Genomic DNA, 12361 nt, shown 5'->3' on the forward strand with positions numbered 1-12361 from the left:
GACTATAGTGAGCAAACTCCTTAATCCATCTTTGCAGTGCATCGACAACATCCGCTGTAATGGCCTGATGACCAGCGTGTTTGAAGAAAACTCCAAAGTTACTGTGCCTCACATGATCAAGTAAGTCTCACACCTCACAGTCCTTGACACACACCTTGACGTAATGAGCAGTTAATATCAGAGAAACCTGAACTCCTTTGGACCCTACCAAAATACATAGATGGCTCTACCCTCTGTCCTGTTAGAAAGCAGGAGATTGTTTCTGCAGTATAATTAACCAAATACAGTTTATCATACATACCGTAGTCCCCTTATCTGGCTGCTGCTGAATACAAATGGGAACTGTATTTGGTTTGGTGTTGACCTGGTGCTGTCATGGCTGCTGTATAGTTTTCCATTTTGGGAAGTTTCACTGTAAATGTGAAAAAGTTAAAAAACTTTGGTCTATCTTTGGTAAATCTTGGCCCTATTGAGAGTGTGCTCACGTGTGGTATTACAGAGTGGTTTGGCAGCAGCTCGCTGTCTGACCGAAAGGCGTTACAGGGGGTGATCAGGTCAGCCCAGTCCATCACTGGAGTACAGCTCCCCTCTACTGTGGACATGTTTACAACTCGCTGTCTCAGGAAGGCTGGAAGTATCGCTATGGATACCAGTCATCCTGGTTTCTCACTTTAATCCCCCCCTCTGTCAAGCGCTATAGGAGTATAAAGGCAGGAACTTCCAGGTTCAGAGACAGTTTCTTCCCACTGGCTCAGCCCGATGGTTTTTTTTTCTCTGTTGTACAGTATGTTATTTGACTTGTTGTTATTGCTGCTGCTGTTCTGTGTTTATGTCTGCGGTTATTCCTTTATTGTCTTTGTATACAGTAGGAACATACTGTACATGCAAATAAGCACCTCAGTGCACCTGTGCATATGCCAATGAACTGAACCATGGAACATCTCCTGGTGGTCTCCCCTCCCTTCACAAACTAATGCAGCAGATCCCCAGACCCCCTTCCGCTCCCCCTCTCCCTCCGCCCGAGACGCGCCTCTTGACAGTAGACTTGTGCTTGTCTGGTGACCAGGCCTCTGTTTCTGGTTAAGCCGCTGGTTGTGCTCTCCATTAGATCCGATGCTCGTCTCCATAAAGATGATGTTGACATTTGCTTCAGCAAGACGCTCAACTCCTGCAAGGTTCCCCAGATCCGCTATGCCAGCGTGGAGCGGCTGCTGGAGAGGCTGACCGACCTGCGCTTCCTCTCCATCGACTTCCTCAACACCTTCCTGCACACTTACCGCATCTTCACCACCGCCGCCGTGGTCATGGACAAGCTGGCCGACATCTACAAGAAGCCCTTCACCTCCATCCCCGTCAGGTACCTCCCGAGAGCTCTGCTGCCCGTGTCCCCGGCTCTAATTTCAAACCACGAGGCTCTTCGCCCCCCACAACTGGCCAGAAAAGCTGGGGTTTCACTTTCCGTTTCTTTTTCCGGAGGGTTTTTTAAAGCACTTCCACTGCACTTGCAGGTGCCGATCGTGATACTCCTGGGCTGCGTGTTTCTGTTCCTGAAAGGTCAGAGCTGTCAGATAATTTGCAGTTGATACAGTGTAATTTCTCAATAACCCAGGTATCCTGACACAGACCCCCCCCCCGGGAAATCCCTCTCCCGCAGGGCAGATGTGTCTGTGGGTTTTTATTACATCTCCGCCCTGAACTGCCTTAACCAGCTCATTGTTGGGCTTAAATGCAACAATTTAACAACTGCTAACCGGACCTTTGGGTGGCTCCTATGTCCTGTTTGTAGTGTTGGAGATGAGAAACTACATGCACTTTCCTAGATGTAAACGACTGTCCTGTACATTTTCAGTGCAGCCTCTCTTGACTTGCATTGGACTCCCAGTCTTTGCTGTGTGTCCAGAGCATCCTGTTTGCCTCATTGTTGATTCTGTATTCTTGCCTAGAAGCCAACAGGTATGAATCCTGTGTAATTTCCCATGATGCCTTTTCTAATCGTAAGCCACCTTTAATGATATGTGTACAGTACTGTATATAGTCCTGACACTTTTTTCATGTATCCAGAGCTTTATATTTCTTTACATTTACGAATTCCATTTGTCTTGCGTCTGTCTTGTTTTGAATCCTCTATTGTCCTTATTGCAATCCCTAGTTTTTATATAATCCAAAAATTTGACTTATGTGCTGGGAGGTACCCTAATACAGTAGGTGGGTACCCTGACAGGGGTTGTCTGTAGTTATATTGCTGGGATAGTTAGGTGACATTATGCAGCAGGTCATCCCCATAGACTAGTACAGTGTTATCTGTTTACTCCATGACTTCTGTACTTGTATATACAATATCATAGCACTGAGTCTTTACTGATTTTACCTCTTTCATCCACTAATCTATACAACTGCTATTTTTACTTTTTACTCTACAGAAAAGCTGGTTTTGAATCCATGTGTAAGAGGGGATATTAAGTCTTACAGTATTACCTTTCTGAATTATTCTATCGTGAGGTATCTTGACAAAATCTTTTTGTAAATCCAAATGCACAATATCACAAGCAAGATCAGGTATGTAAAGGTCAGAATCTTTGAGTTTTTACTATCTTAAAATTTCTTGCGTTAGCCACTTGCCTTTCTTGTATTCTAATACTATGTTACCAGGATTACCAATCTGAGAAGGTATCCCATTCGTCTGAAATTTCTTCAATTTTTAGAGATGAAAAATGACTTTTACTGGCTTTTAAATGACTTCAGAAATCTCTTCGATAGCTTCAGAGTTTTTCCAAACAAGATCTGCTTCTTTTTTCTCAAGAACTCAAGTTTATTTGTTTTCTTCTGTTTCGAAGTACATACTGTATTCTTCATATGATCTATTGTAGTAGGCATAGATGTGCATGACATCTGTTGCGCTAATAGCAGGGCTACTGCCTTGTAGCTTGATCTCAGAAGCTAGGTGAGGCTGAGCCTGGTCAGTACAGACCTTTAAGGAATACCCAGGCGGCTGCTTGGGTTGGTTTTAATGGAACAGTAGGTGTTTTACCTCCTGGAGCAGAATTTCCAACCCAATCTCCCGGTAAGATGACTCAGGACTCTGTACTGTATCAGATACTGCCCTTCTGAAGTGAATACTGAGGTCAAAGCACTCGGTCAGTTAAGATCCCATGACATTCATTTGATGTGTTTTGTTTCTAGTCACGGTAGACTGTTACACAAACCACATTTCCAGTGCCTTTATTCCCTCAGCTACAGTGCTGGATGGTATTCCAAGGGTTTTGTTTCATTATGCACTGAGTGTGAGGATGTGTGCTGTTTGTATAGCACACAAGGAGGTAAGCCCACTCTGAAACCCATCATAAACTAAGACTCGTTCTCCTCTTGTGCTTTGTCTGTGTTGTACAATAAACAATGTCAACCCTCGCCTGCTGTGTGGGAGCAGTACCATTCCATCTTCATCACCAGTTCTGTTGTCTCCCTCTCCCTCATCTCACACAGGGTCCAGTACCACTCGTCTGACCGTTTGTCCATTACCTCCATCTGTCCCGACTACAGCTTGAAGATCACAAGACTAGCTCTGGACCAATCAAAGTAACTCTCCGAGCCCGATCTCTCCTGAACTCTTTCCCTTCACCAGTGTACTGCAGGCTCTGTCTGCAAGCCTGGTCTCTGCAGCAGTCTGACACATTCTCTGAATTTATGTTCCTCTGCCGTATGCTTCCAAAACTGCCTTCTCAAGTTCAGCCTTTCTTTTTTTTTTTTTTTTTTTACCGACTTGGCCAAATTTCTGGATTGGTTTGCAAAGCACAGATCTGGGTTGTTTGAAAGGATTTTATTTGATTTGATTTTTTAAAAAAGTTTGAAAATACACTGTGTCCTGAGATGACACATCTAGATTGCTTTTAAAAAACATGATTTACTCTCTTGCCTGAGTTCAGGGTGCCAGGTTTGCATTGGCTCCCATGCAGTGAATAATAGGTTTCCCAACATTTGCTCAGTGTGATTCTTCTTTCATCCAGCACTACCTAACATACTAGTTTATTTAGGCTACATAACACCCACACCTCAGTCAGCCTTTATGCAGCAGTTTATTCTGTATAAAATATCCTAATTCTATACCATATGGCTTGATGTACAGTAGTGTTTATTTTCCTCCTACACTTTTAAGCTTTGCCAAATGAATATGCGCATACATTGTTAGAGCAGGTGTCTCCAGTCCTGTCCCTGGAGAGCCCCCATCCAGATAGTCTTATACAGTATGTCACTTCTTTTTAAAATATTAGCAACACCTGTCACCTCTTGATGAATCCAGCAAGTAATCTGTTTGGCTAAGAGAACTCTGGTTGTTAAGAGCTGGAGAGCGCTGAGATTTCAGTTTTCAAAGTGCTGTAGATGACTTAATTCTGAACAAAAAAAGTCACCTCTTTCCCTCATCAAAATGGAATTGTTCCGTATCTTTAGAAATACAGTAGGTGATTTACTGGTGACATGCAAAACCAATCCTGAGACCTGCTCATACATTCCTGCTTTTACATAACATTGTGTTTTCTAAGAAATGTATTTATAACGGCTTTATACCTTGACTTTAATATCACTGTCTTTATTATTCTCCATTCGGGTGTAGACTTACAGTACACAGGGTTTTATTTCTGTGGCAAACTGGGATGGTGTAATTTCAGACAGTACTTCCCAGTAATTTTGCATTTGCACTGGAAACCTGCTTCGTGTTCCTGTATCTGCACAACAAGCTCTGCAGTGGAGGGCCTTGGGTTCGACTCTTAGGAGGGCCACCGCTGTCGTACTCTTAAGTAAGGTCATCCACGCAAATTGCTCCACTAAACATGCTGCTGCAACTGAGATTTTGCTCTCAGTTGACCTGTCTTAAGGAGTGATTATATAGTATGACTCCTTCAACCATCACAGGAGTGAAAAAAGGGAGCAGCACCTCTAAGTGTTGATTTGCCATGTCCCGAAGAGAATCAATCAGAATAGCCGTGTGAAGAAGAACCGGTGTTTTTAAATTGGAGATGACATCTGATAAAGCAGTTTAGAGTGCCTAAGGGAAGAGTCGGGGATTTTGCATAGCTGTCACTCAAGAACAATGGGAGAAGTGTACAATTCGTACAACGTCGTCTCGTTCTCGGCCTCATCTGATAGAACAGCAATAAAACGAGATTATCCTTGCCAGGTTCTAAGCAGGTTCTAAATGAATATTGAAAAAACACAAAAGCAGAGCTCGGGCAGCCTCAGCAGGCTCTCATACTGTATGTGCGAAGGGTGTGTTCATCTCCGAAACGTCAGGAACTGCCCCTAATTCCCCCGGAGGTTTAATTCCCCTCCCTTTTTCGAACGTCAGGTCCCTGGAATTGTTCTTCGCCACCAACCAGAACAGCCGGGGCGGCGAGCACGCGGCCGACGGCAAGTCCCCGCGGCTCTGCCGCAAGTTCTCCTCGCCCCCGCCCCTGTCGGCGTCCCGCACCTCCTCCCCGGTGCGCGCGCGGAAGCTGTCCCTCAACTCGCCCGTCGGCTGCAAGGCAGGCGCCCTGGACCTCTCCACGTCCTCCGCCGCCAGCAGCCCCACCTCCACCCACACGCCCAGCGTGTCCCCGCCGCCCGCCGCCTCCAAGGCCCCCCTGGACCTGAGCCGCGGGCCCTCCTCGCCCGAGCAGAGCCCCGGCGCCGGCGAGGACGGCGGCTCCGAGCCGGCCCGGATGGATGTCTGCGGGAAACTGCGCCGGAGCATCCGCCGAGGTAGGCAAGGTAACGCTCTCTCAGACAAGTTTCCCCCCTCTATGCCTGTGACTCTGGGATAGAGTGCTGAACCCTGACTACACCCGGGACTCTGGGATAGAGTGCTGTACCCCCTCAACCCTTGGGACTCTGGGATAGAGTGCTGTACCCCCTGAAGCTCAGCAGGTGTGAGGCTGGTCAGTACCTGGATGGGAGACCTCCTGGGAAAAACTAAGGTTGCTGCTGGAAGAGGTGTTAGTGGGGCCAGCAGGCGGTGCTAATGCCCCAGTATGGTGATGCCCCAGTATAGCGATGGGGACACTATACTGTAAAAAGACGCCATCCTTCAGACGAGACATAAAACCGAGGTCCTGACTCTCTGTGGTGATTCAAAATCCCAGGGCGTTTCTAGAAAAGAGTAGGGGTGTAACCCTGGCGTGCCAAATTTCCCATTGCCCCTTTCCAATCATGGCCTCCTAATAATCCCCATCTATGAACTGGCTTCATCCCTCTGCTCTCCTCCCCACTGAGAGCTGGTGTGTGGGGAGCGTTCTGGCGCACTATGGCTGCCGTCGCATCATCCAGGTGGGGCTGCACACTGGTGGTGGTGGAGGGGAGACCCCATTACCTGTAAAGTGCTTTGAGTGAAGCGTCCAGAAAAGAGCTATATGAGTGTAAGGAGTTATTATTATTGCCCATTTCTCTCAGTAGAACAATGTCACAATAGCAGGGTTCTAAGTTTTGTAGAATTCAGATCAAAGAAAGGAAGTAGCCAGAGCTGACTTTAATCATTGTGTATAGTTCTGGTTAACACACTCTAAAAAGGCTTCAGAAATACTGATATGCAAAAATCCCAGTCAGTTTGGACCTCAGCCATGATGTCTGCTGGCTTCTCAGTTGTGGTGACTCCAGACCCTCAGGGGGAGAATGAGGAACTACTGACGGGCTCCTCTGACCCACCTGCTAATTGCGCCACTCAACATTGCTACACAGTCCCTCACAAAGGGCTCAGGCTCCTAACCGAAATTTCCCGATCACCTGACCGAACCTGCCTCAGGACGTGCATGTACAGATACAGTGTTTCAGCTTTTACAGCAGGCGTCTGGAACAAAGTGCACAGTCCTGTTGTTGACGGTGATGCCCTTGAATCCTTTAGAAAAGGCCTGGATGGTGCTTTCACACAAGCTACTGTAGATGGTCTCCTGTTGTTTGTGGGCTTTCTTTTAAGATTTCTTGGTTTCCGATGTGTTTAATACATTTATGTTGACGATGACCCCTTCAAAAAGCTTGTGCATGTATGCATCAAGCACAGATTACTCTTTGTATATAACTGTATCCACTTTATAACTGTATCCACCAAGTTAGTTGTGTACAAAGAAGCGACAATGATCCACTCGTATTACAGAGGATCACACAGAGAGAGCATCCATTAAAGTTGGAGGCAACGCAAACCAAAAAGCAGGAAGCTAACCAGGAAAATAATCCTAGTGTTTTTAGAGCAAGACTTAATGCTGACATACAGTTAGGGTAAAAGGCTTTTATATGCTTGTCTTATTTCAAGTCTTCTCCAGAGCTTACTGAGTAAAATGAGGGTTGATTAAATGTGGAAAGCTCTCACTGGGCTGTCACTCAGTTTAGTTCCCAGGAAACACCCTTTCCCTATTACTGCCAGCTATGCCACAGTCCACATGTGATAGTGTAAAGGGAGATCAGCCACACAGCATTATTGGAGCAGTTACAGATGGCATTGACCAGTGTGAACTTAATGGTTTAATCCAAGAACACTCAGTAATAATCAACCTGTAATGTTTTGCTGTTTGTAGACAAGAATTAAATTCACCTCTGTTGTTTCCAATATTTTACACCAGTGGGCATAAAATTCTGAGCAGAGTCCAACAGAAAGATGCTGAATTGGATAGACATGAGAAAAATCGAGGCAAGCACAGGTTCAAAGTGCACTTTAAGAGCTGTTCTTGCAGAAGAAGGAACAAAGTTAAGCTTCAGTCTATCTGATGGCCCAAAAAAATGGTACTGATAAATGATGGCTCCTGAGAAAAGTACAAACTGTTTCCTATCCACCCCCTAGTGGGCCTTGTAATTTAATCTTCAGCAGACATCATTAAACATGGAAATGAGAAAACAAGTATGCCTTGTAATGAAATATGTTGCAATGTTGTGTCACTTGGAGCTGTGCTCTGTTTGAGTTGCAATCAGACTCTCATTAAATGAAACAATGAAGTCTTCTGTGAATTCGTAGCTGTGTGGCAGAGAACGGGCCTGAAATGGATTGTTATTCTCTACTTGTCCACTAATTATCCCTGTGCTCTGGTGTGGCTGGACTGAAACAGCACTAATTTGTCACGATGAGCTTCATTGCTGAGCATTCACAAAAGCACAGATACCATATAATCAAGATCAGCAGAGACCAGCACTAATAGTTGCTGAAACCAGATACTGTACATCCATCCATTCATTTTCCAACAGCTTAGCTTCTCCCAATTCAGGGTCACAGGGAGCCAGATCCTATCACAGCAAGCAACAGACGCAAGGCAGGGTACACCCTGGACAGGACGCCAGTACGTAGTGATAGGAGTCGTATCATTGTGCACGCACAAACACATGCTCAAACACAGGGCCAGTTTTCCCCGGAGCCAGTTAACCTACCCGTATTTGTTTGGACCGTGGGAGGAAACCGGAGCACTCGGAGGAATCCCACATGAACATAGGGAAAACATACAAACTCCACACAGACTGCACCTCAGGTCTGAACCTAGAGCCCTAGTGCTGCAGAGCGCCACAGTGCCACCCATTCTGCATTATGTGCCATTTATATCTGCATATATTGCCTGTAAAGGAGTGGCCCAAACATTTTTAAAAAATAATTCATACAGGAAAAAAATAAACAGCTAACCACTGCGTCACCGTGCCGCCCACAAATAAATAAAGCATAAGTAAAGGCTTCTCATTTCAGACTTCTAAAAGAAAGAGTTCCAGTTTTATCAACACATTTCCAGTAGGATCACGTCTCCCAGTGAGACTACCTTGTTACCACCTGTGGCCCGATCTCACTGGGTCTCAGAAGCTGAGCCAAGCTTCATCTGGCCAGTCCTGGGAGAGGAGCACTCCAAGGAAAACCTGGTTTCCGCTGTGAAATGGAGCATGATTTCCTAAACCAACGTTCCAGAGCAGGGATGTTAACTGTGGTGTCCTGGCTAATTAAACTCTATGCTTGTACAGTCTGACGTCCCTAAATTAATTCAATGCATTCATTAGTTTCTCTCTCCTCTGCTGTGTGGTGGAGCTGCTGCTGCAGAATCGGACCCATAGTGCGTGAAGTGGGTCCCCTCCTATTTCCAAAGCACCTTGGAATTCACTGGGCTCTTGGTTCTTATTCTCCTCGTGTCTTTGACAGCCGTGCTGGAATCGGCGTCGCTGGACAAGTTCATCCCCGAGAGCCCCCCGGCGGCAGAGCCCGGAGAGATCTCCCCCTGCCGCTCCCCCTCCACCCCCAGACACATGCGATACCGCCAATCCGGAGGTAAGAGACACGCCCACATCGAGACACGGAACCGCCTGCGTTCTCGGGGCCCTGCGGGGCTTGTTTGATTTGGACCGGCAGGAGCACATTAATAGCGCCGGAACAGAACATGGGAGGTGTGGTGCAGCCAGTATGGGATCACTCTCCGATATTTGCACTAGAGAGGCAGGGATTAGTTGTGCTCACTGAGAGCTCTGTGCTGTGCAACAGCAGCAGCGTGTTCCGCTGTGTGTGTTTGGCTGTACTCCTGTTTGGCTTCGCTGTTAGCTCATACAGCATAGAACAGATGGTTGTTAAGTACATGTGGCCATAACCTGTGTAAGGAAAAGAGGTTTCGGCCTTTCAACACTTATTTCTGTCCTGATCTACCTGCTTTTAATTAGCATCGTTAATCTGGGTTTGTTTTTAATTAAACCATGGTTATCTGATGATAATAAAACAGCCTCGTCACTTTTCCTTGTTCACATGCATTATTAAAACCTCTCTTCTCTTGCACTGTGAAATAGGTATAATTACTACTGTACACCCAGTTTGTCTGGTAAAATAAAGGTTCTGTCTCACGGCGCACCTTGTTAAATTTAGCAATTATCACAGAGGAAGATACTGGAGATTAATAGGCGGAAAGATTAATTAGATACTTTAATTAAACAAGTATCCTTTTAAATTTCTCTTGGCTGATACACGATAATGAATCTGTGGAAGAATAAAATAGGGAGCAAGATCTGTTTTTCTGTAGGGACCGAAAAGAGGTTAATTTATTTAGCTGTTAATCAGTTTGTTGACACAGGGACTTTTAAAGGTACTGTAAGTATTTTAAGTAGGAATAAACATAAAAAGCCTAAGGCACAGAAAGTAATTTCAGTTAATGTTCCAGAACACGTTCACTTTTCATAATGCTCTGAATCTAATGGTATTGGGGTCACAGCTAGCAAGTTTAGCAAATTGAAGAAAAACCTAAACTATATTTAAATATCATGAAATTGGTTTTACTGCACACTATTGCGCCCTTTTCACTGTGCCCAAGTCAGCTTCATAAAATGATTGGATGACATTAAAAAAAACTGTAAAATCTTGGAATGAAAGTGAAACAATATTTTTTTTTAATTTCATCAAAACATGGTGGATGAATCCACTTTTTATCCCAATCAATTTCTGGTCCAAACTCCTGAGCCAGCTGTGTTCCCTTTCCCTTTAGGAAGGAGAAATTTCAGCCTCCAAAAAATGTAACTGCAAATAAAAAAATAAAACACGAGCCTTAGCAAACTCAGAAAATTGACTGAAAAATCGTGCCGTATGTTATTTTTCTAATCTTTTAAACTTTTTTTTTACTCTTCGATAATAAGTGAAGCAGGATACTGAATCTGGCCATGGAAGTTGTTTGGGAGTCTTTTAAGTGAAGTTTGAGAATTAAATATAATGTAATTATGATACAGTAATAATCCAGCGCAACTTTACTGAACCTTTAGTAACCTTGGCTTTGAGTTGGCTGGAGGAGATCCTAGAATCAGCAAGCTACTAGCAACTAAACAAGCTAGACGGTTCACACAGCTCACTCCCGTTTGCAACCTTTCTTATGTTCTACTGTGTGTACTGTATGTTTAATTAGTAACCGTGTCATTGCGCTTTTCCTCTCCAGTCCAGTCGGCGGAGAACACACGGTGTTCGGTGTCTCCTGCGTCTGCTTTCGCCATTGCCACAGCTGCAGCTGGACACAGCAGCCCTCCAGGTGAGCTTCAGCAGACAACACAGCTGTCCAGGTGAGGCCCTCTGTACATGGTCCTCACTGTCCAGGTGAGGCTCTCTGTACACGGTCAGCACTGTCCAGGTGAGGGTCTCTGTACATGGTCAGCACTGTCCAGGTGAGGCCCACTGTACATGGTCAACACTGCCCAGGTGAGGCCCTCTGTACATGGTCAGCGCTGTCCAGGTGAGGCTCTGTACACAGTCAGCACTGTACGGGTGAGGTTCTCTGTACACAGTCAGCACTGTCCAGGTGAGGCCCTCTGTACTGTATGTGCTTTCAATGTCAATGTTCTTTCTTTTTTCTAGGGTTTAACAACTCCGAAAGGATGTGTGATAAAGAGTTCATCATCCGCAGAGCTGCTACTAATAGGGTTCTCAATGTTTTACGGCACTGGGTGTCCAAACATTCACAGGTAAAGCACCACGGTCTTCTTAGCAGGGTTTTGTCACTTCTGGGGTCTAAAAGGCCATGTAATGTAAGATCGGACCATGTCAGGGGCATCTCTGCTCAGGACCTCACACTATCTGTAGGGTGGAACCAGCCCCTTCTTCGTAGTGTGCTCTTCTACTGCTTTGGGGGCTCTGCAAGCTGGGTACTGGGAAGAACCCGAGAGGCAGTTCAGATTCGGGTTTTGATTGCCCCCATGTCAGCAGCCAAAACACCCTGCAATTCGCAGCCAGCAGGCCACTGAAGCTCAGCAGGTGTGATGGGAGACTCCTGGGAAAAACTAAGGCTCCTGCTGGAAGAGGTTTTAGTGGGGCCAGCAGGGGGTGCTCACCCTGCGGTCTATGTGGGTCTTTATGTCCCAGTATAGTGACGGGGACACTAAACTGTAAAAAGGCGCCGTCCTGTGGATGAGATGTAAAACCGAGGTCTTGACTCTTTGTGGTCATTAAAAATCCCAGGGCGTTTCTCGAAAAGAGTTTCCATTGGCCTTTACCAATCATGGCCTCCTAATAATCACCATCTCTAAACTGGCTTCATCACTCTGCTCTCCTCCCCACTAATAGCTGGTGTAATAATATTATTATTATTGCCCATGGTACATATCCTGTATGCCATTAAAGTGGTATGCAGAGCTAATATTGATACAGATGAGAATATAGAGCTCTGCTGTATATAGAGTGCTGATGTATTGATGCTGACAGTTGTATAATGTATGGCCATACTGATACAGGTCGGTATACAGAGTGCTGCTGTATTGATTCGAACATGCCTGAACAATTAGAGCATTCTTGGACTAAGTCAAAGTGCTAACGTCATACACATCATACACAGATAAAGCTGCAGATTTCTTTAGCAGACTCCTGTAACCTGACAAATCAATCTCTGACATGGTTTCTAAGCAGGGATGTAAAAACTAGAGG

The 12361-nt window shown here is 45.4% G+C and overlaps 1 protein-coding gene across 8 annotated transcripts in view; it reads left to right on the forward strand.

Moving 5' to 3' along the window:
- Nucleotides 1-12361, forward strand: part of LOC148673783 (ras-specific guanine nucleotide-releasing factor 2) — a 106974-nt gene that overhangs the window by 70462 nt on the left and 24151 nt on the right. For 3 of the 8 annotated variants that reach the window (XM_088630609.1, XM_088630611.1, XM_088630617.1), the window contains 7 exons: nt 38-120; nt 1109-1357; nt 3481-3573; nt 5339-5742; nt 9125-9250; nt 10887-10976; nt 11300-11406. In XM_088630609.1, coding sequence (XP_088486735.1) covers nt 38-120; nt 1109-1357; nt 3481-3573; nt 5339-5742; nt 9125-9250; nt 10887-10976; nt 11300-11406 — 1152 coding nt within the window. The remainder of the gene's footprint in view (nt 1-37; nt 121-1108; nt 1358-3480; nt 3574-5338; nt 5743-9124; nt 9251-10886; nt 10977-11299; nt 11407-12361) is intronic. The other 5 variants (XM_088630610.1, XM_088630612.1, XM_088630613.1 and 2 more) reach the window with 4 other exon arrangements.

The sequence above is a fragment of the Lepisosteus platostomus genome, chromosome 4 (assembly GCF_059453375.1).
Source record: "Lepisosteus platostomus isolate fLepPlt1 chromosome 4, fLepPlt1.hap1, whole genome shotgun sequence".
Lineage (NCBI taxonomy): Eukaryota > Metazoa > Chordata > Actinopteri > Semionotiformes > Lepisosteidae > Lepisosteus > Lepisosteus platostomus.